Source organism: Macrobrachium nipponense, chromosome 5, assembly GCF_015104395.2.
Source record: "Macrobrachium nipponense isolate FS-2020 chromosome 5, ASM1510439v2, whole genome shotgun sequence".
Lineage (NCBI taxonomy): Eukaryota > Metazoa > Arthropoda > Malacostraca > Decapoda > Palaemonidae > Macrobrachium > Macrobrachium nipponense.
Window position 1 is genome coordinate 53,619,076 of NC_061107.1, and position 23,803 is coordinate 53,642,878.

Here is a 23,803-nt window from a genome sequence, read left to right on the forward strand (position 1 = left end):
GCCAAGAAAAATTTTCTAGAACGCGGCTCGCGCTCAGTTGCTAGAACGCGGCTCGCGTTGGTTGTAGGAACGCGGCTCGCGCATAGTCTGTTTTCTGGAACGCGGCTCGCTGCTGGCTGTTGGAACGTGGCTCACGCTAGCTTGCTGGAACGCTGGCTTCCTAAGTTCCTGGCTGGCTCTTGCTCAGTGTTCTCTTAGTTTTCAGAGAACGCGCTAGATCATCAAAACATATACATTCTTCGTCTTTTCGGATGTAAGATGAAGAGACGCACTTTTTTTTAAGGATGCCTTTTACAATGGCTATCCTTGGCAGTCTGGGACGCTCTACAGAACCTGCCGAGGGACGCCTTGACCGGTGGGTGGGATTCTCTGAAACCCCCTTACGGCTTCGACATTCCTTCTCCCCCGGGCTTGGGAGCTTGAAAGAGGTCTAGGCCTGGAGCGAGACAGAGCCGATCAGACGCACCCTCCACTGCAATGGGGAACACTAGTAATCACTTCTTACCTTTCAATAGCTCGCATTTGAGCCACAATCCTTGTCTTCAAATTGCAATATGAATTTGAAGTTTCTGCGAAGTAAGAAGGTGATGAGGATGCAACACTACTATAGTCGATTCATTTAAGGTAGATTCTTGCGCCTACGAGAAGTTTGTTTGGCGGCCTCTGATTGGCTGGTAGCGGGATGCAGACTGCTCGCTCAGTGGGTCATATTTTCGTTTGTAGCTTAGAAAACTAGCAATATGTTTACATTTCTTCATTTATCTCACGTTTTACAAAAGATAGGAAAGTTTTGGTCATACCAAAGGATTCAGTATATAAATTATACTATTAATTAATCTTTTCCTGAAATCAATAAGTTAAAATACAAAGGAATTACAAACGAGTAGAAGTGAAGGGAGAAAACATTTCATTCTTTATACCTGTTTTTATTCATAATCGGATTTTCCATAATTCATGAGATCAAAATAAATTAAATCTTGTGTGTATAAAACAATATATATTCACCCTGAATACGCTGGTGCTTTCAGATTTTAGATGCGTGTAATATGTAAAGAGAAAATTAAGAATATGTCTTATTATGTTGCATCCGTGCTTGACTCGGTTTGACAGTAGTGCCCGAGAGACGCAAAAGATATCGTGGGGGCTGGTCCTCTCACTGGAGCTGTTGGCAGTTGCCAATTGGCGATATGAGAAGTTTGCAGTTTCGAAAACTATGTATTTACCGAATTATTATGTCATTACATTTTATATAAATAATGCATAGAATTCCCATTATGACTTTCGAACATTTTTACTAAAATATTATATATGTCCGTATTTCTGGACATATCTGATAAAAAAAAGAAAAGTAAATAATCAGATGGATGCATCTGGGTGTTGGCTTCAATTTAGTCTAAGTGAGAAATATACATGCTTTATTGGGCTCACTGATAAATAACAGAACTTGTTTCTCTGGCCAATAGCATCAAAACTTAAAAGATGGTTTTCATATGTTCACTCAATTAACAAAAGTACAAATGTTTATTTCTTACCATAAAATTTGTTGACGATGTAACGAATATAATATACTGTCTTTTTCAGAATTGCTTGAGTTACTCTTACACCAGAATGTTTATCTCCTTTATATACATGTTACACTTGACAACATGTCTACAACAATGTTTAGGAAAAAAATTTGCTCAGTTTTCTCCTAGGGTAGTTGATTATTCTTGAATCACTTAATTCATACCTGAGTTAGAATAGCTCTCGTAACCGTTCCCACAGCCCTGCATAATTGTATATATGTATATAGTACATGTAGGATAATGAGACTAATCAGAAGACTGTTATATCTTCATCTTTTTAAACAAAAAGAATGGAAATTCATGCAGATATATTATGTCATAAACACGAAAGAAAGTCATACACAGTAGGCTTACACTGGTATGTCATTAGGCTATCGATATGAACAAAAAGAAATTAAAATTTTACAAATTTTCTTACGTCATCATTATTGTTTATTGCTCCACTGAGATTATTATTTCATATCACTCAATTAAGTCTCTGATATCTCTTTCGTTTGAAAATATATTCATATAAGAAAATTAGAAACAATATGTTGAAACCAACCTCATTAAACTAAGGATGAGCTGAAGAGTGCGAAGTAGGTCCGTAGATTTCAAATTCATTCCTGAACTGAATTTCCCGCCCGCGGCCAACGATACCAGATGCATCCATCTGATTATTTACTTTCTTTATCAGATATATCCAGAAATACGGACATTTATGATATGTTGAGTAAAAATGTTCAAAAGTCATAATGGGAATTCTATGCATTTATTTATAGAAAATGTAATGACTAATAATTCAGTAAATACATAGTCTCGAAACTGCAAACTCTCATATCGCCAATTGGCAACTGCCAACACGCCAACGGCTCTAGCTGAGAGTACCAGACCAACGATGTCTCTCGGCACTATTGTCTAACCGAGTCAAGCACGAATGATAATAAGACATATTCTTCATTTTCTCTTTACATATTACACGCATCTCCAAAATCTGAAAAGCACCATCGTATTCAGGGTGATTTCATTGTTTAATAACACAAGATTTTATTTTATCTGATCTCATGAATTATGCAAAATCCGATTATGAATAAAAACAGGTATAAAGAATGAAATGTTTCTCCCTTCACTTCTACTCGTTGTAAATTCCTTTGTATTTTAACGTATTGATTTAAGGAAAAAATTATTTAATTGTACATTTAATACCGAATCCTTTGGTATGACCAAAACTTTCCTATCTTTTGTAAAACATGAGATAAAATGAAGAAATGTAAACATATTGCTAGTTTTCTAAGCTACAAACGAAAATATGACCCACTGAGCGAGCAGTCCTGCCTCCCCCGCTACCAGCCAATCAGGAGGCCGCCAAACAAACGTCTCGTAGGCACAAGAATCTACCTTAATGAATCGACTATAGTACTGTTAATACTCTAAGTGCTCGTTAGTACGAGTTTCTAAAAACTTTAACTTTTTAAAAGAAACTTATCTAGTTACATGCTTTACTGACTCCCTAAAGTAGGAAGTCAGTATATTTTCTCAATCCAATTCTAACACTTATTACACATATTAATGATAAATATTAATATTTCCCTTTCTTGCAAACTATGTGAGTGTCTACCGAAAATTTCGGTAGTTACACGTCATATATTCTTCGAAATTTTCGAAGCCAAATTCATTAAAAAGTTAATAAAAGCGTATGCCGAACCAAAGACCCAGTACTTCCCTGCAAAAGACAGCCCACCAGAGTCGATGGCGATGAAAAACGAAAATCAAGTCAGGAGGTAGCAACAACATATGTTGACACTACCGCGACAGAGAAAATCTGGTTCTAGAACGGGAACGGTTCCTATTCCTGCCACCCAGCGGCAGGGGGGTAGATCACCTGACCTACCTGCAGCGTGTGCCGCGAAATTCGAATTTCTGTCGGACGTCAGAGACATAAGCTAAGTATATATCTGCCGGGGAAGTTGCATGTACAAAAACGCCAATTGGACGTATTAAACGTCGACGAAAATTGTCTGTTGGGTGCTGAACTGACGTACGAAACATCAACGCAAAGTTTTTTTAAATTTCGCGAAAAAATAGTTATAGGCCTACTTGGCAAAAACTTTTGTATCACGCACCTTGAGGGATCTGGGAGTTCACGGATCAAGCTGTTGTTTTGTTTACAATCGTTACCCAGGCGTGCAAGCGCGAATTTCTTTCTTCTCGCACTAAAAAGCATCAACGACACATCTCTGAAATTATTTTGTCACTTTGACATAATTTTTGCACCATTTTATATTAGCCGTTACATAGAGTTTTATATATGAAAATGTGAGCAATTTCATGTAGAATACAACAAAAAACAAGCCATGGTTGTAGCTTTTATCAGTTTTAAAATATTTTCATAATAATAACAATAAGTGCCAAAATTTCAACCTTCGGTCAACTTTCTCTACCGAAATGGTTGAAAAATGCAATTGTAAGCTAAAACTTTTATATCCTAGTAATATTCAATCATTTACCTTTATTTTGCAACAAATTGGAAGTCTAGCACAATACTTTGATTTATGGTGAATTTTTTGAAAAAAACATTTTTCCTAGGTCCGCGTGGTAACTGCCTAAAAAATCAGAAATTTTTTCGTACGATTGTCGTAATGTTTGCACCGATTTATATTGGCCGTTACATAAAGTTTTATATATGAAAATGTGCGCAATTTCATATAGAATACAATTAAAAACAACCCATGGTTGTAGCTTTTATCAGCTTTGAAATATTTTCATATAAATAACGATAAATGCCAAAATATCAACCTTCGCTCAACTTTAACTCGACAGAAATGGTCGAAAAACGCAATTGTAAGCTAAAACTATTACATTCTAGTAATATTCAATCATTTAGCTTTATTTTGCAATAATCGGAAGTCTCTATTACAATATTTCGGTTTATGGTAAATTTATGAAAACAAACTTTTTCTTACGTCCTCGCAGTAACTCTTCCGAAAAACAGAAATTTGTTCAACCGATTGTCGTAATGTTTGCACATTTTTATATTAGCTGTTACATAAAGTTTTATATATGAAAATGTGCACAATTTCATGTAAAATACAACAATAAACAACCCATGGTTGTAGCTTTTATTAGTTTTGAAATATTTTCATATAACGATAAATAGAAAAAATTAGACTTCGATCAACATTAACTCAACCAAAATGGTCGAAAACTGCAATTGTAAGCTACAACACTTACAGTCTAGTAATATTCAATCAATTACCTTCATTTTGCAAGAAACGGGAAGTCTCTAGCACAATATTTCGATTTATGGTGAATTTTTGAAAAAAAAATTTTTTTTTTTTTTACAGTGCGTTACAAATTCATGCATCATATTGTGATAATATTTTCTCTGTGTTGCTTTGATAGTTTTACAATTTGTTATATACCAAAATCATTGCAATTTAGTGTAAAATACAACGAAAAAGTAATTAACTCATTAGCTTTAACCGTTTTGCTCACAACGTGATTTGTATACAATTATATATGAAATTTTTTTTCGCGGTTATATATCCCAATATTTATATATGATAATGATATTTTTTTCATTTCTGATGGTGGCATACTAAACTTCAGGCAATGACAAAGAAATGAGCTAAAAATGAACTCTTAATCTTGAAAATTAAGTGTGCTGTGATTTTTTGAAGAAAAAAAAAAAAATCGCTTCGGCACTTGCTCGCAAACGCCGCCGGTATACGGGAGACACTTTCGGAAATACCGACTCGGCGATTAAGGGTTAAGTTAGGTATTGAATGGTCCAAATTGTTGTAGTATTTCATTGTTTATAGGTCAATTTAGCTTTATTATGAAATTTACTGGGGTGTTTTTGGAGGGCTTGGAACAGATTAGCTATTTTACATGTAAAATGCAGTCCAAGATACGAAAAGCTGATGATACGAAGGCCACCTCAGAATGGATTAATTTCGTATCTCGAGGTACCACAGGTGGTACCTCGAGATACGAAATTAATCCGTTCCGAGACGGCCTTCGTATAAGAGTTTTTCGTATCTTGGAACACATTTAACATGTAAAATGGCTAATCCGTTCCAAGCCCTCCAAAAACACCCCAGTAAATTATATTTCCAGGCCTAAAACACATGTTCTTGGGTTACGACGGAAGAAATATGACTCCAAAAAGGCAAAATACTGTACATACTTGAGTATTATTCAACTGCATATAATGTTCAACCCCATTTTTACTGCATATATTAGGACTTTGGCATATGTCCCTTAGCAATAAGCCTAGCCTATGTTAGCGGTTGCTACTGTAGCCTAATTTATGATTCCAACATCTAATCCTAAGAGCTAAAAGCTTAGAATATGCCAATAAAATGTATAAATAATCAGTATGTACTCATTTCAAATAATTATTAATTAATCATTAACTATAATACACAAACAAACAAAAAACCAACCTTTCAATCGATTGTTTACATTCAGATCTTACCCGTCTTACGAGTATGGAACGAGCGCCAAGCAATCATTTTCCTAGCACACAGTAAGCCATAAATTGTCATTAGTATCTCTCTTCACTAATGAAACCACCAAACAGTATAATAACCATTCATTTCTATTCTTTATTCTATCTTTACCTAATGGAGATACCGAGTTACTGACAGCTATAATGAAACATATGTAATACGTATACGTAACGTAATAATAAAACAGAAGAAGAATTCTAAAAAATGATATTGTTGTGATACAATAAAGTTTCATACATACTTACCTGGCAGATATATACATAGCTAAGACTCCGTCGTCCCCGACAGAAATTCAAATTTCGCACCACTCGCTACAGGTAGGTCAGGTGATCTACCGGCCTGCCCTGGGCGGCAGGACTAGGAACCATTCCCGTTTTCTATCATATATTTTCTCTTCCCCCTGTCTCCTTGCGGGGAGGCTGGGTGGGCCCTAATCGATATATCTGCAGGTAAGTATGTATGAAACTTTATTGTATCATAACAATATCATTTTCATACAATCAAACTTACCTGTCAGATATATAAATAGCTGATTGGCACCCTTCGGTGGAGGGTAGAGGACAGCTACTTCTGGAATAGACAGGTAAACAACATATGTTGTAGGTATAATAAACCTTGGTTCCTACCTGATAGGTGGTAGACTTCGTGGGTGTTTGCCCGTAGTCTGCATCACCTCAAGAACTTTAGCGAGATATGTGATCTAGGCCAAGAATTCTTGTGGGTCTGCCGAAGGGGTCTTATCCACTTACTCGGCAGAGCCTGAAAGGACTTTGTCAATGGGTGCTGATCCACTTATATGGACAACACACCTTATTAAGGAGCACACAACCAATCCCGACCACCTGATCCTAACCACCATGTAGTATTGAAAAATTGCTCCGAGTTATCCCCAAACTCTTCACAACAACATAACTCAAACCAAATTGCACACGACACAATAATTTTTCCAAAAAAAATTCAAAAAAAAATTTTATGATACTCATCTAATAAAAGATATCACAAGAGTTCCTTACTGAACGAAAGTGACTGGCCGCCTGTGCGGCACCTGCACCTTGTTCAGCAGAAAGTCTAGAACATATCTATTAGACTTATGTATTAATTAAGGATTGGTGTTAGCTCCTGTACCCAGATTGTGCCCGCAGACACGAAAGGACCTAAAGAAAAAAACATTTTTTCGTAGGTCAACACGAACGTCCTTCAAATAGTGAGGAAGCAAACACTGAATTACATCTCCAATATGTCGCTTCCAAGATATTCTTTAGTGACATGTTTCTCAGAAAGAGAGAGAACGTAGCCACTGCTCTCACTTCATGAGCTCTTACTCTCAGGAGATTTGAAAGAATCATCCGTGCAAGCCTTATGAGCGTCCGTAATGACGTTCTGACAAAAAACGGCTAAAGCATTCTTAGACATAGGTCTTGATGGATCCTTCACCGAGCACCAGAGACCTTGTCTAGAACCTCCCAACTGTCTTTCTTTTCTGCATGTAAAACTTTAAAGCCCTTACTCGGGCAAAGAGAACCTCTCCGATTCCCTGCGACGAGACCGATAAGCTTTTACTTCGAAGTTTCTCGGCCAGGGATTCGAAGGATTTTCATTCTTTGCCAAGAATAATTCCTTTGAATTGAATGAACAGATGGCTGAATCGGAGATTGAACCACTTTATCACTAAGGGCGTGCAGCTCACTAACTCTTTTAGCAGTCGCCAGTGACAAAAGAAACAAACATTTTCTCGTTAGGTCACGAAACGAGGCCAAATGCAGGGGTTCAAATCTCGCTGAGGACAAGAACTTCAGTACCACGTCGAGATTCCAGTTAGGGGGGAGAAGTAATCTTAGACTTCCTGTCTCAAAGATCTAATCAGATCATGTAGATCTCTATCATTTCCCAAATCTAGGCCTCTATTCCTAAAGACGGCCGAAAGCATACTCCTATAGCCCTTTATCGTGGCTACGGAGAGACGAGATTCCTCTCTCAAAAACTAACAGAAAATCAGCGATTTCTGTTACAGAGGTACTGGAGGAGGACAACTTCTTCGACTTGCACCACCTTCTAAAAACTTCCCACTTCGATTGGTAAACTCGGATAGTGGAAGTTCTCCGGGCTCTAGCGATCGAGCTTGCCTGCTTTGCTAAGAAAAGCCTCTCGCTCTGACAAGTCTTTCGATAGTCGAAAGCAGTCAGAGCGAGAGAGGGGAGGTTTTGATGAAACCTCTCGAAGTGTGGTTGTCTGAGAAGATCCTTCCTTTGTGGGAGGGATCTTGGGGAAGTCTACCATCCACTCCAGCACCTCCGTGAACCACTCTGAGCTGGCCAAAAGGGGGCTATCAGGGTCATTTTCGTCCCCTTTGATGTCACAAACTTCCTGAGCACTTGCCCCAGAATCTTGAATGGGGGAAATGCGTAAACGTCTACATGAGACCAATCTAGCAGGAAGGCGTCTACTGTTAGAGCTCTGGGGTCTTCTACTACTGAGCAAAAGACTTCCAGTCTTTTTGAGAGGAACGTGGCAAAGAGGTCGACATGAGGAGTCCCCCAAAGAGACCAGAGATTCCGACAAACTTCTGAGTGGAGGGTCCAATTCGGTATGAAGGACCTGGTTCCTCCTGCTCAGCCTGTCTGCTCTCACGTTCCTTACTCCTTGAACAAACCTCGTCAAAAGAGAGATTTCCTTTGAGATGTCCACAACAGCAGGTCTCTTGCGAGCTCGTATAGGGCATACGAGTGTGTACCTCCTTGCTTTCGAATGTATGCAAGGGCGGTTGTATTGTCCGCATTCACTTGGACTATCTTGTTCCTCACTAAAGGTTCGAAGCTCTTTAGGGCCAGGTGTACGGCAAACAGCTCTTTGCAGTTTATGTGCCAGGACACTTGAAGAGCATTCCAAGTGCCTGACACCTCTCTCTTTCCCAAGGTTGCTCCCCCCCCAACCTTTTTCCGACGCGTCGGAAAACAATACAAGGTTTGGGTTCTGCGTTTCTAGGGAAGTACCCTTGTTTTCCTTCAGTGGGAGTAACCACCATTCTAAGTGGCGCTTCATCCAAACTGGAATGGGAAAACTGTCCGAGAGAAGTCCTGTCTTCATGTTCCACGATCTTCTGAGGAAGAACTGAAGCGGACGGAGATGAAGTCTTCCTAGAGGAAAGAACTGTTCGAGCGAGGAAAGAGTCCCATAATAGGCTCAACCATTCCCTCGCCGCCCGAAGTACGTTCCTTCCCTAAGAAGAGAGAGACTTTCTCTAAGCCTCTCGTTAGTCTCTCTTGAGAAGGAAATACTCGAAAACCCCGAGAATCCATCCGAATCCCCAGATAGACCAAGTTCTGGCTGGGGATCAGTTGGGACTTCTCGAGGTTCACGAGCAATCCTAAGGTCTTTATCAGGTTTAATGTCACAGCAAGGTCCTCCAAACACTGTTTGCTCTGATGAGCCAGTCGTCTAGGTACAGAGATATACTGATTCCTTTCAGGTGAAGCCATCTCGCCACATTTTTCATAAGGCTCGTGAAGACCTGAGGAGCCATAGAAAGGCCGAAACACAAGCTCTGAATTGGAAGATCCTTCCCCCCTTCATGAACGGAGGTACTTCTTCGACGAAGGATGGATCGGGATGTGAAAATAGGCATCCTGGAGATCCAGAGACACCACCAATCCCCTTGGCGAAGAGCCGCAAGGACTGATGCAGAAGTCTCCATGGAGAACTTCTGTTTCTGAACAAACTTGTTCAGAGCGCTGACATCTAGAACTGTCTCCAGCCCCCCGAGGCTTTCGCAACCAAGAAAAGACGATTGTAAAACCTGGGGAGCTTTGATCCAGCACTAGCTCTATTGCTCTCTTGTCCCACATTTGATCCACCATTTTGTTGAAGAGTATCTTTTCAACACAGGGTCCTTGTAATTGGCGGACAATTCCCGCGGAGTTGACGTCAGGGGAGGATTGTCAGGAAAGGAATGAGGTATCCTTTCTGTAGAACAGACATTGACCAAGCGTCTGTATCTATGAGAGTCCAGGCTTCCGCAAATCCCGGAGCCTGGCACTACTGTGGAGGAGCGTCACTTCACTTTCCCCTTTTAAAGGGACGGAAAGAGGCTCTACCTCTCTTCTCAGTCGCTTTTTCCTTTTAGCGGGAGCTCTAGAGGGAGGACCTCCTCGAAAGGGCTGAAGAGGCGTAGAAACACCTTTCTTGTCTCCCACCATCACTGGTCTCTTCTTTCTGGATGATTGAAGGAGAAGATCCTGTGTCGCTTTCTCCGTCAGAGAACGGGAAATGTCCCTCACCAACTGCGAAGGGAAAAGAAAGTCAGACCTGGAGCGAATAAAACAAGGCTGCCCTTTGCGAATGAGAAACTGCTTTGTCAAAAAAAAAGCGCTAAAAACAGATCCTCTTATTTCAAGAAGACGCTGGCCAAATAAGGAAGGAAGAGACTTCCCCTGAGTCCGTCCTGTACCGCCTTGTCAATGCACGACAATATTGCAAGGAGTACGTCAGGATCGAGTCCTTCCGAGGCATGGGCCTTCTTGGACATCACCCCAAGGGACCAATCTAGGAAGTTGAAGACTTCCAAAATGTGAAAAAGTCCCTTGAGGAGATGATCCAACTCCGAAAGACCCCAAGTTATTTTAGCCGTATGAAGGCTATGTCTCCTGGATGCGTCTACCAGACTGGAAAAGTCAGCTTCAGCCGAAGCTGGAGAGTGAGGCCCCATGTTCTCCCCAGTCTGGTACCAAATACCTCTCTTGCCCGTAAGTCTAGTGGGAGGCATGCAGAACACCGTTCTGACTAGCTCCTTTTTGGTTAGCATCCAGCTATCCAGCGACTGAAGAGCTCTCTTCATAGAAATCGTCGGCCTCATCTTCAGAAAGCCGACGACTTCGGCGTCTTGGAGCATGAAAAAAGTGAAAAAAGAACGAGGAGAAGGAGGAGCGGCAGGGATCAAGGCATCTCCGTATTCCTGAAGAAGGAGAGCTGTCAAAACTTTATAGTTAGACAGCCCTTCTCTGCCGTGAGTCTCGTCTTCTGAGTCCTCTTCCAATATAGGATCAGAAGGAGAAATCAATTCTCGTTCTGGGTCTTCCTGCCCAATAACTCTCTCTGCGGGAGACAAACTCCTAATAGGAGAGGGGCTAAGAGCATTTACAGAGCTCCTCTGCAATAATTCAGACGTCTCGCGCCTGGTTAGCTCCTCGCGCTTGGCTGGCGCCTCGCGCCTGGCTGGCGCCTCGCACCTGGCTGGCGCCCTTGCGCCTGGCTGACTCCTCGCGCCGCGACTGATGCCCATCGCAGCCTCTCTTAAAAAAATCTCGCGCCTGGGCTGGGCGTCTCGCCGCCTTTCTTGGTGCTATATCCTTGTATGGATGACGCTTGTCTGGCACCTCGCGCCTGGCTGAATCCTCGCGCCTGGCTGAATCCTCGCGCCTGGCTGCATCCTCGCGCTCGGCTGACGCTGCTGGCTTGGCAGACGTATCACGTCTGGTTACATCCTCGCGCCTGTAAAGTGTTTCGCGCTTATCTGGCGCTTGAATCCTATAAGACGCTTCTCGTCTGGAGGAAACCTCGCGCTTGTCTGGCGCTTCAAAATCGTCAAATGAGTCTCTATCAGAAGAGATCTCAAACGCCTCACGTCCCACAGGAGCCTCACTCCTGGCGGGAGAAGGAAGACGAGACTTCTTGACAGGAAGCCTCACGTCTTTTCTACGAGGGGGATCCTTCGAAAGGACTCCTACCAAGGCGGATAACTGTTCTTGCACAGCCAAAATGATCCTCTTGGAAGCTTCTCCGGCGTCTTCTTGACAGGAGGAGGGAGAACCTCGAAGCGTTTTGTCCAAGTCCAGAGGACGTCAAAACCCTCTTACCTTCTTGATCGAGGGAGGCGCTTCTTCCGAAAAGCGTTCGGGGGGGCTTGAATCCAAAATAGGAATCTTTCCAGTGCCTTTTTCAGGGGCCTGGAAAGGTCCGAATCCTTCCACCCTCGTTTAGGAGAGGGAGAGGCGGACGAAGAGAAGCACTCTCTGAGGACGCTTTTTCCTATAGCGGTCCTGAGCAGTCTGTCTAATACAGAGCCTGCTGAAGGGACGCCGGACCGGGGGGAATTCTCCACAACCTCCGTACGGCTTTCGACTTTCCTTCTCCTCTGGGCTTGGGAGCTTGGAAGAGGTCTAGGCCTGGGAGCGTCGCAGAGACGGTCAGACGCCCCCTCACAACACTGGGGACACTCACTTCACTAAAATAGTCACTTTCACAATCCTTACCTTTCATGGCAGCCATTTTGGATTTAATCCTGTGAAGAGTAGCTTTCAGTTCAGCAATTTCCGAGGCCGAATCTGAATGTAAAGCCAGTGAGGGCCTGATACAAATTAGAATCAAATGCATAGTTAAGAGAAGAGTTAGAATCATTAAAAGGCTCAATAGGCCTTGTTACTACTAAGACCCCGCACCCTTAGATGCCGGCCCTTCTGGACTCTATCCCTCTCTAACTTCTTCAAGTAAGAAGTTAGTCTTCCATTCCTCACATTCAACCTCTCACATTCATGACAGGTGTTAGAAATAGAACAGTCAAAACCTCTACATTTGCGGCATACAGTGTGAGGATCAACCAAAGCCTTCGGTATCCTCACCTTGCAGCCTACATTCACACACACACTCACACAACCACTTGAATCAGACATTCTTGAAGAAAAATCAAAAGCAAGTCCAAATCCAGTCCACAGTAGCGAATGCCAAAACAACGATCCAGGTACGTGCACCAAAAGTCACAAAAAGATGATCAATTGTCTAGAAAAGCGAATTCCAGTCAGGAGGTGGCAGCAACGATGTGATACCACCGGCGACAGAAAAATATATGATAGAAAACGGGAATGAAGGTTCCTAGTCTGACCGCCCAGGGCAGGCCGGTAGATCACCTGACCTACCTGTAGCGAGTGGCGCGAAATTTGAATTTCTGTCGGGGACGACGGAGTCTTAGCTATGTATATATCTGACAGGTAAGTTGATTGTATGAAAATGCGTATTTGTTGGCAGTCTGATTTATTTTATATTTTATGATATCTAATTCACATTTTTTTATTTTTGGGTAAATGTATTGCATGTACTCATTTCAATAATTATTAATGTAACCATTAACTATAACAAACAAACAAAAAAAAAGCTTCCAAACTCTGTTTACATCCAGCACTTATGAGTATCGAACGATCGCCAAGCAATCACTTGTTTTTTTTACACTGTAAGCCATAATTTTCATTCGCTCTCTTCAACTACGAAACTACCAAATAAATAATAAACCCATTCATTTCTATTCTTTATTCTATCTTTACCTAATGTTTTTTTTTATTAAATGTACTGCATGAATACTAAGTTTTTCAATTTACAGCAACCTTTTACCAATAGAATACTTAAAGCACAAGGGGTAGATGCTGACCAATAGGAGAGCAGGACCTTATGGGGTAACTAGCATCAGGAACCAATGGGAGAGCGGGAGGATGGTGGCGAGTTTACTCAGTTGGCGGCGCGGGAGTTTTAAAATTGTTCTCGGTGGTCCGGGCGAATCTCGGGACTTTATAGCAACAACCTTTCGTATCTTGAAAACTTTTCGTATGTAGAGCAGTAAAATTTTTCGTATTGGCTTTCGTAACTTGGATTTTTCGTAAGTTGAGCCTTTCGTATCTCGAGGTACTACTGTAAATAAAAATATTACATGATATATAAAAATTATGTAAATGCTTAATATGGAAGATGCTGAACAGGAAATGGTTATTGTCGATTCTTCCATTCATAAGTTTGCGACAGACAGAGAAACAAGTGGGCAGGCTTCTTTCCTAACTCTTTAGCTAAGCCAAGGACAGGTGTTTGGATATCTACAACAAATGTTGAGGAAATTGAAAAAGTTAGAGGGTAAATTGCCATAATCAGTAAATTCTCGTACACAATTATATTGCCCAAAAATACCAGAGGATCTAAAACATGCAGTATCAAAATATGATACAGCTGATATTTAAAAGGATTTTCAAGAAAACCTATCTGATAATGGGCTTGAAATGCAACCCTACTTAAAACCAGTGCTCTAGTGTTTGGCCAAGGCAAGTGGGTTGATAAGAGGCCAAAAGCCCCTTACCAACTACTGTAGTACTATGTAGCCTAGGTTATGTTACAACATATCACTGTAATTACCATTTTTATTTTTGTGTGATTGTTACAAATTTCAAATGATAGTAATCAAATAGTTTTCCATCTACTTCTCTTACTTTTTTTGAGCTCATTTTACTGTACCTGTTGGGTAATCCATCTATTTTGTTTTCCTCCAAACAAAAAATTTTCTTTTCCCAGTATACCAAGCTTAAACTTTGTGTCAGAGTTCTCTTCTAAAGACAATGAAGGTTAACCCATGAACTCATGACGCCCCTAACTGTTGCCTTTGAGGCACGACTCAAAATAACTTTGCTAGGCCAAATTGAAATGATGATGGTCTTGTTGGTGAAAAAAAAAAAAAATGAGAACCAGCTGTCCTCTTCAGGTAGTACCTCATGGGCCTAAATGGGCGAAGGACAAATTCTTCCTTATTTTTCAGTTTCAGTGGTAGGAAAGGAAGAATGGCAAATACCAGAGACTTTTAGATAAAACCGGCATCTTTTTTACACAAATCTTGGTACATACACCAATGCTGTGCTAGTTTTTTGGTCCTCACTTTGAATGGTACAAGTTTATGTAAGGCAATGGTTTGTTAGATTAATCTATAAACCAATCCCAAAGTCTTTGAGGTTAGTTTGCTAAGCCTACTTGCCTCACAGATTTTCCTTATGTGTTGTGGTTTGACTAATAGACATACTATGATGGAATCTGTTATAAATACAGTATATTAAAAAGTTCTAATGAAAGTTTGGTTCTAATTGCTGAAGAGATTCTTAGTATATTTATACCAAGGTATTTTAATGACTCCACTTTTTTTCAGGTTCATCAACTGGAACTGCTTCATATGTCTGGTACTTTGTACCGTCATTGTGATATACTATGCATAATGATCTGTTATAGTACAGTACATATACTGTAATATGGCTTTAACTGGAGAGGCAGAAAGAGAATTTCAGATTACTATACAGTATTGCAAAATTCAGTACAGTATTTAGAATATATTGTAACCTTCATGCATACTTGTACATATTCAGAGGATTATAGGTATCTAAAGGAATATATTTTTAGCTGAATGTTTTGCTCAGTGTATAATTCTTTATTATTAAGTCTACCTAATGTCATTTATTTCAAATCCATATGTACATCGAGAGATCCTATTTAGCTATTAGAAATACAAAGAGGTGTCAGATGTAGAGTACCTTTCAATATCATTATCAGAGAACAATATGCTTAGGATAGATGAAGTTAATAGTGCAAAGTTATTCCACGGGCAGCTGCTGCATTGTCTGTTAGTCTTCTGAGCAGTAATGTGTGCCTATATGGCCTTTGTGAACATTCTTTTCAAAAGTGATTGAACTGAGATATGTAGATTAAGTTATCATTTTTTATCATGTCAAGATTTTTAAGCTGTAATTGACAATTATTATTATTGAGTATAATTGTCATGTTTAAAACTCTTGGTTCATCCACTATACCCCATAGTCTTCAGTTTATGTTTAATACTGAAAAGCATTTACTACATAATAAATGAGATATAAAACATAAGAACTACTTATTTTAAGATACATTAGACAAAAACAAGCTTTATTGTTCACACACATCATTTTGTATGACATGGTTAAGCTGAAGAATTTTTCCAAAGTGGGTTTTTACTTGGAACTGACAATCATGTCATTACATTAAATGAACCACCACTGGGGACAGCGTTCATCTTGACTTGTAATAAAAATGGATTTGTTAAAGATATAAGTTGTCGTTATTTACCTGTTGAAAATATTTAAGAGTACTGTACATTAGTTTTGAAAAACCACACACCATACGAGAAAGAAGAGTGAAACAGCACGTTAATATGAGCTCCTGGGGTTATGAATTGAAATGACCAACACAATGAAATAATGTACTATTGAACATTTAATAGTGTCACATAACTGTCTTTCCATTGCCTACACTGAAGAACATGTATATCCATATGAAACTTGAGTACTAGGTGAAAGTAATGAAAATTCCTCTTCAAATAAACCAAAATAAACAATCTTTGAAAATTCCTCTTCAAAAAAACAAAAATAAACAATCTTTGAAAATTCCTCTTCAAATAAAAAAAAATTAACAATGTTTGAAAAATTCCTCATCAAATACAAAAAACTAACACCTCTTCAAATAAACAAAATTAACAATCTTTGAAAATTCCTCATCAAATAAAAAAAACCAACTATCAGATAATTCTTCTTTAAATAAACAAAACTAACAAGCTTTGAAAATTCCTCTTCAAATAAAAAAAACTAAAAACTAACGATCTGAAAATTCTTCTTCAAATAAACAAAACTAACAAGCTTCTTAACTCTGACACTAACAATGTCACCTTTGTGTATGCTCTATAACACGCCACGTTTTAACAGAACAGAAATGGTATTATAAAAATAGCACGAGTAAAAATTAGGTGGGTAACATAAATATTTTCCACTTACATTACATCCTTGCATGCTCTGTTCACATGTAAAGAAATATTTACCGGGAATAAATGAAAATAAAATTAAACCAAACTTGAAACAGTAAATGTCAGTTTTGCAGTAAGTTTTTGCACAAGATAAAAACTCATGACCTATAGAAACCAATAACTGATATATCAGAAAATGAAATCTAACCTCTTCATCCTATAACAAGATTACCACTGCCAACAACTGCATTGCAATCAATGATAAGGACTGCCATACGGCAAAATCCCAAGTTTAGAGTAGGAGCACCTTCAGTGATTTTAATCATTTTTCTGGTTTCCTTTCATAGTTAGCGTTGAATTGTAAGTTATTTTTACCCTTGGACTCCTTGTTAACTGGTGTTCCACATTACCCGTCTCATTCAGGTTTTTTACATTTTCTGATTCTTGAGTGTGCGTCCGACTTAGGTCTTTGATGCATGGCTTTTCTACTTCTTGTTCACACAGGTGCTTATCATCACAAAATGTTGCTTTACTTGGCTTGTCATCATATAATGTTTCTTTACTGTGAACAATTGTGTTCCTTTCTCTATCTAGGGTTTCTTCAATCTTGACTCTGGTATTATTTGATTCAATGTAGTTTTCTAAGGCTACTGCTTCAAGAGGATGAATGAAGATTTCTATGTTTTTTTTATCATCACCAGGACTTTCATCCTTAATGCATGACTCTCTTATTTCTTGGTCACTTGAATGACTGCATTGTTCTTTGTCATCCTGAGTTTCTTCCACATGAGACTCACTATGTACTATTGAATGTACTTTCCCATCAATGGTTTCTCTAATCCCAACTTTTGTATCAGATGGTGCAATATAGCTTTGTTCATCTTCTGTTTTTCTTTTTAGAGAATCAAATAAGCTTTCCATATCTTTCAATTCAGCACCATAACATGGTTCTTTGATGGCAGTATGTTCTTCCCCAACACAGCTTTCTTCATCCCTAACTTTTAAGTAATGTGGATCAATGCAGTTCTGATAGTATTCTGTTTCTTCCTTCTGCAAATGAGAAAAGCCCTCCATCTCTCTTTGGTTAGGGACATGCTGACTTTGGTTTGTTTCCTTGTTTGCTCTCTCTTCAAATGTCTGAAAGAGAGGTAGTGGATCACACGATTCATCGTAATTAGTCTTTTCCATTTCTTCTTCCACGAGTGGAACAAAAACTTCTGTATCTTCAATGAGGTCAAGTTGCTGACTGTGATAGCTTTTCATATTCATTTCTTCTTCAGAAAGCTGTGAGGTGTCTGTTTTATTAGATTTATGTACCTTATAAGGACTTTTGTTACTTAGGGTTCCAAGATCATATAAGTCACTTAGGTCTACCTCACTTATTGCATGAGCACAGTTGTTCGTACAAGGTATACTTATGCTATGTGGATTGCAGTTCTTTTGTCTGTGAACTCCATGTACCTCTTGACCACACTGTCTATTCTTAACATCATATGCTTCTTGCATGTGGACCTGACGAAAGTCTTCCATAAACTCGTTTCTTCCAGTATGTGATTCACTGTGACAAGTGCCAGTTTCACTCTCTTGCCTACATGTTTGGTAATGGTCTGCCATACTTTCTAAATCTTGATGCTTCCCAAGGCCTTTCATTCTTTTGCTGCTTTGGGCAAATATATCACCATGACCTTCATTGTCTTGTAGCCTCAGACTTAGTAAGCCTTTGCTGTCTTGACTGAGGTCATGCTTGTTTCTGCTCTCTTCAGTATCATGTTGCCCTGGACCTTGTGCATTTATACCTTTTTCACTGAATAAGTGAGTATGCTCTTCTGCTTCATTGTCACATTGCTGACTACTCTTGCATCTGCTTAAAAGTACATGCTGGTCTATCTGTACACTTTGTGTAGTGGCATTCCTCTTTTGTCCAGTTTGCTGACTGATAATTGTTGTTGTTTCTCTCAAATGAATAAGTGGTTGCTTATGTGGCTGGTTCTGCTGTTCCACTCCCTGTCTTCGTCTTGTCAAAATATTCACAAGTTGTGATTTCTGACTGAAAGTAATCATTTCATTTTTTATGTTTACAGATTGTTGAATAGTTTGCTTTGTCTCATCAACTCTTGGAAGGTCAAGATACTGATTATACTCTCTTGTTTCAGCTAGGATATCATTGACCTGTTTACATTCAGATTCATTCCTAGGGTCTTCAGATTTAATAGACGGATGGACATCTTTCACCTCTAGGGCAGGAGACTTGGATGCTTCCCCAACATTTATTGTATCTTTCATGGTCATAGTTGTCTTTTGATCCTTACTTAGATGAGTTGTTCCAATGAAATCTCTCTCTTCTTTGTTAACTTTTTCAGTAACTGTTTCCTCAAAAGCACATTCTGTTTCATCAGGCATGTCTTCCTGGGTAGCTTCTTCATTTACTGCCTGAGTATTCCAAATATCAACCGTGCCAAAAAAAGTAAATAAATAAATAAATAAATCAAACATGAAGTATATTTGCAAACTGTTGATGACGTACATAAAGATTCACTCCATGTGAAATAATTCTACTAAAATGTTGTATCACCCTAACTGACAGAATTGTTTAATTCTTAAAATATTCTCAATTACATATGTGCAGTGGCAAAATAAATTTTCCTTAGGTTCCACAAATTTATAAGTTTTTCTTTAATGTAACCGTGAAGGATAAAAACACAAGGTAGATATTGCTTACTGTCTTCAGGCTCTTACCTCTAACCAGTAATCATACATCAAACGTAGTAGTATATACCCCACAAAGATTCCTTTCACTAACATCATTTCCTGGAAAAAAAATGTAAAAAAGCAAATGGCTTCTTTGAACACAAGAATGAATCATAAGCATTTGCTTTTAAAAAGGTAAAATATCATCATCCTACTTTTATAATGATAAGAAACGTCTAGAAAAGGGACAACCATTCCACATGAACAGCAATATAAAAATGTCAGAAAATTTGTGGCAAAGGTGCAATACTTGTTTTAAAAAGTACTGTATACTACATTATATATCCTCTAATAAGTTTATGAGCAACGTCATCACAATGCAGGAGAGAATGTTCCAAAGCTTTGCATAAGGAAGCAAAACACCTTTAGTACTGGGCTGAATAACAGTGTTACCTCCCAACAGACTGTGCATGCTGAAACTGTGTTCTGCCAGTTAAGTAGAATTCATTGTTTGTTAAGGAACATGCAATAAGGGCAACGGTAGAAGTTTCTGAAGTTTCTGTTGAAATATCTCAGGTAAAATGCCATAGATGAGGAAAAGAAAACAGTCTCTTCCTTATGGAACAATACTCTAACAACAGGGGAATGAAAGAACTGAAGCACTAAAATTTTTAAAAACTTTCACAGCAATGCCAACATCTTTCCTGTATGATGAATTTCTAAGAGTAAATACTTATAAAGCCGCTTGGAACCAAAGGTAACCGTAAATATGCACATTATTAAAAATCATTGAATTTACACATCAAATAAAGAGGGGTGTGGTCAGAATTGCTAATGCATTAGCTTGAGCTAATATCCCACTAAATTACATTTACCCTATTTTGTTCCATAACTCTGTTAATTCCATTTTGAAAGATTTGGAAGATCAAATAACTGCGGAGAGATATTCATGATCTGCATAGAAACGTCCTTTGAGCTTTTAGTGTTGAGGGGAGTCAGCCTCAAGAGATTTGAGCATTTTGTATGGAAAGTGGCAAGTTATGGCCCACTCAAACTCTGATCGCAATCGATTCAGGCTCAGCTAGACTCGCACGTCTTAGCTTGGCTTGCTCGCGTCCAGCTCTGACCACGTTCGCGTGAATTGGCTAGACTCACTCGCCCCGCTCGCAGCCCAGTCTCAGTCAGACTGCGTTCATGTGATCGGCTAGGATCACTCAATTCAGCTCACTCCACTTGGACTGGCCAAATTGAGTCATTGACTCAGGAGTGAACTTTCTGCTCTCCTCAGGTCTGTGGTCTGTACTTTGCCACGACATAAACACCCTCCTTCCCCCGTGCTGCAGTCATCCTTTCAGGTGACCACCGCTCACAGTCTACCTCTCCTGCTGGTTTCTTCTAGCAGGACAGGTAGGAGTTCTCTTTCTCCTTACTGTTCTCTTGATCCTCTCAGTTGGTCTGAGAGGTGTGAGGTGAAGAGAGGACTTCGAAGAGTTTGTCTCTTTTCGGAGTTGTACCAAAAGGTTTTACACCTCAGGATTTATCCTTGTATCATCTCGTCATGTACCAGAGTGGTCGAGGAAGTTTTTCTTGAGGTCTGTTGAGATTCTGCCTTCAAGGAGAGAAGATTGAGAGTATCGCACCCCAGATGGCTTTGAAGGTCTTCTTCAGGAATCATACATCCTCAATTTTCATTTTGCAGAGATCTTTGCACTGATTTGTCCGCACCTGATCTCAAGGATAAGACCGCAACCTCTCCTGTGAATGAATTTTACTGCTTGAGGCTCTTGCAGTTCCGGGAGGGAACTACGGGTGTTGGTGGGGGTCACAACTGGTCTTGCTTACAAGGGCATTTTCGTCCTGATGAATACCTTTTCCTCAGATGATCATTCAATTGAAACATCCAACCAAGCTCACTTTCCTTCTGCCTTGACACAAGTGATTCTTGCCTTAGAGGTCTTATACCGACTGCAGATTGTTCTATCTTTGCTTCATCCAGACTTGTCTCTCTTGCTCATTTCCTTGCTACAAAGGACATTCCTCTTGCAGCAAGCCTGGAGGACACCACAATAGGTCTCTTCAGGCAATCTCCTGACGTGATCTGTGATCCTTTACTTCCTCTAAGGCTTAGCTTCTTCGAATGCAACCATTCCTGAAAATGACTTTACCTTATGGAGACTGTCCCTGTCTGGGGGTGGTTCTTCCCAACACCAGACAGCAACCTGTGGGGCTTTTTTGGTGCTAGGAAGAGGGACTTGCTTGTATTTCAAATCTCCAATTTTTGTAAGTCCTTCACTCGATTTTTTTCAAAGGTTGCTTGAGTTGAGGACTCCCTGTCACCTTTCTGTTTGCTGCCCGGCAAAACATAAGTCTGTAAGTCTTCTGCTCCATCACACCTGACCCATGGGTCACTACGATGATGCACGTTAACTTTATCGGACAAACTCTATGTTTTCATTTTTCCTCCATATATATCTAATTTGCACGGGTGTTCAGTAAGCATTTGAGGAGGAATGCTGGAAGACTGCTTTTTGCCCAACCTGCTAGCTCTGCTTCCGAGGCACTGAGAGAATTCTTTCCTGACCCAACTTCCTGTGTAAGCAACACATAGCACGGTTTGTCAGGCAGTTCAATCCCTGTGCCTTCATGACTGGAGACTATCCAGCTTTAATTGCTAGCATAGGGTTTCTCGCAGAGCAGTAAGGGAAATTACTCAACATCTTTTTCTGCCCTCCAGCTGCAGTAGTACAGGGATTAGAACTGTCTTTGCTGGTTGGTGTCACTGACGGGACTTTCTCTCTGGTCAGAGTCGCTCTTCAGCAGGTCACAGACTTCCTTGTCTTCTTTGCCAAGTTTCTTCTCTCCAATTCACTTGAAAGACCAAGGTCTACTTTTGGTCTAGTCCTTCATCTAAAGGGAGTCTTTTCTCCTCAGTTGAGAAGTATTGATCAGTCTAGCCCTCGCATGAACCTCAAGACCTTGGCCAGCATATGACTGTCATTTAAGGTTTCTTGTCTTGTGCCCCGCGCAACCTTGAGAAAGTCGTCAAGACAGCGATTTCACTCTCAAGTCAATCCATAATCTTGCTCTAGCATTGGCGAAGAGGATAGATGATCTTCATGGACCTACTTGGATGTGAGCATTCAAGAAATGGGATGGGGATCGGTAACTCTACTCCATCTCGGATGTCGTAGCAAACTCCTAAACCTTTGGCACCTGTTAGAGCGGCAGCCCATGACCACTGAAATACAATAAACGATATATCGACTGTAACCACTACTGGTATTTAGGAGTAGACTTGTAAACTGTGAAACTGAACGTCTGCCGAAAATATGTATATGGGTGGCTTACTTAGCCCAATAACCGTTTGCTATGGGAAGCAGCTTTGGTGCCCCAGCTGTCAGCCAAGAGTGCGGGCAGCAAACATTTACGCTAACAAAACTGTCAGCAAATAGTTAAAAACACAACATGGCAACTGTTCTCCCAGGCGCGCTATCTTTTGAGTGCAGGGTGGCTACATTAGCTTATTTTCAGTTTCTGTATCTTATTCCATATATTTTAACTCATATAAATCTATTAACATACATACGGCTGTTCCCTTTAACCACTGTCACGTATTTATATTTCTGCTCTTTCCAGCCAAATAATAATAATAATAATAATATTAATAATAATTTATCCCTTGGCTATAGGATTATCAACGTGGGGCCATTGGAAAATAACATTCTCTTAGAACAGACACACGTGCATTTTTTCGTGTAAGGAGGTTTATTCGTTGTACATAAAACCCATTCTTCTTTTGACGCTCTAGAATTTATAAATAATAGGATACAACAATTGCCCTTCAAATTATTGCTCTTACAAATCATCAGATTTTTCTTTGACAAGCCATAATAATGGTATGTAATAAAGTTGATTCCAAAAGATCTCGCATTTTGTAGTCTGTATAATCCAGTCATTGGGCTGAAGCTAAAACTAGGTTTGTTATGAATTCTACATCATCTACGATGCATGTCCGTTTTGTACATAGAAAAAAAAATAAGTGAGATTATATATATATGTATATATATATCTCACTTAGAAATTCTATACAGTTTACTTTTATTTAATATATATCTTATATAATATGTATGTATGTATGTGTATATAATAAATATATATATTATAATATATATATATATATATAATTATATATATATATTATATATATATATATATATAATATATAGTGTACACACACACACACACACATTATATATATCATATATATATGGATATATATATATATATATATATATATAGTGTACATATATATATATATATATATATATATATATATATATATATATATATATCAGAGAAAGGTAAGCTCAAGAAGTTATATTACTATGTAATATGAAGAAGTGAAAATCATGTATGGGAATTATATATATTCACCGATTTTAAAAATATAAATAGAAACAATGGGTATGGAATTATTTTAGAGTGAAAGCCACATAAACGTTACA

At 39.2% G+C, this 23,803-nt stretch overlaps 2 protein-coding genes across 7 annotated transcripts in view; one reads left to right on the forward strand and one right to left on the reverse strand.

Moving 5' to 3' along the window:
- The window catches only part of LOC135215319 (sodium/mannose cotransporter SLC5A10-like), a 103,266-nt gene extending 87,341 nt beyond the window's left edge, over nt 1-15,925 (forward strand). For all 3 annotated transcript variants that reach the window (XM_064249882.1, XM_064249881.1, XM_064249880.1), the window contains one exon: nt 14,997-15,925. In XM_064249882.1, the coding sequence (XP_064105952.1) occupies nt 14,997-15,063 (67 nt within the window). In that variant the 3' untranslated portion in view covers nt 15,064-15,925. The remainder of the gene's footprint in view (nt 1-14,996) is intronic.
- Nucleotides 15,926-16,064: 139 nt separating this feature from the next.
- The window catches only part of LOC135215318 (uncharacterized), a 192,757-nt gene continuing 185,018 nt past the window's right edge, over nt 16,065-23,803 (reverse strand). For all 4 annotated transcript variants that reach the window (XM_064249876.1, XM_064249878.1, XM_064249875.1 and 1 more), the window contains exons 3-4: nt 19,347-19,418; nt 16,065-19,040 (exon numbers count right to left, since the gene is read on the reverse strand). In XM_064249876.1, the coding sequence (XP_064105946.1) occupies nt 16,929-19,040; nt 19,347-19,418 (2,184 nt within the window). In that variant the 3' untranslated portion in view covers nt 16,065-16,928. The remainder of the gene's footprint in view (nt 19,041-19,346; nt 19,419-23,803) is intronic.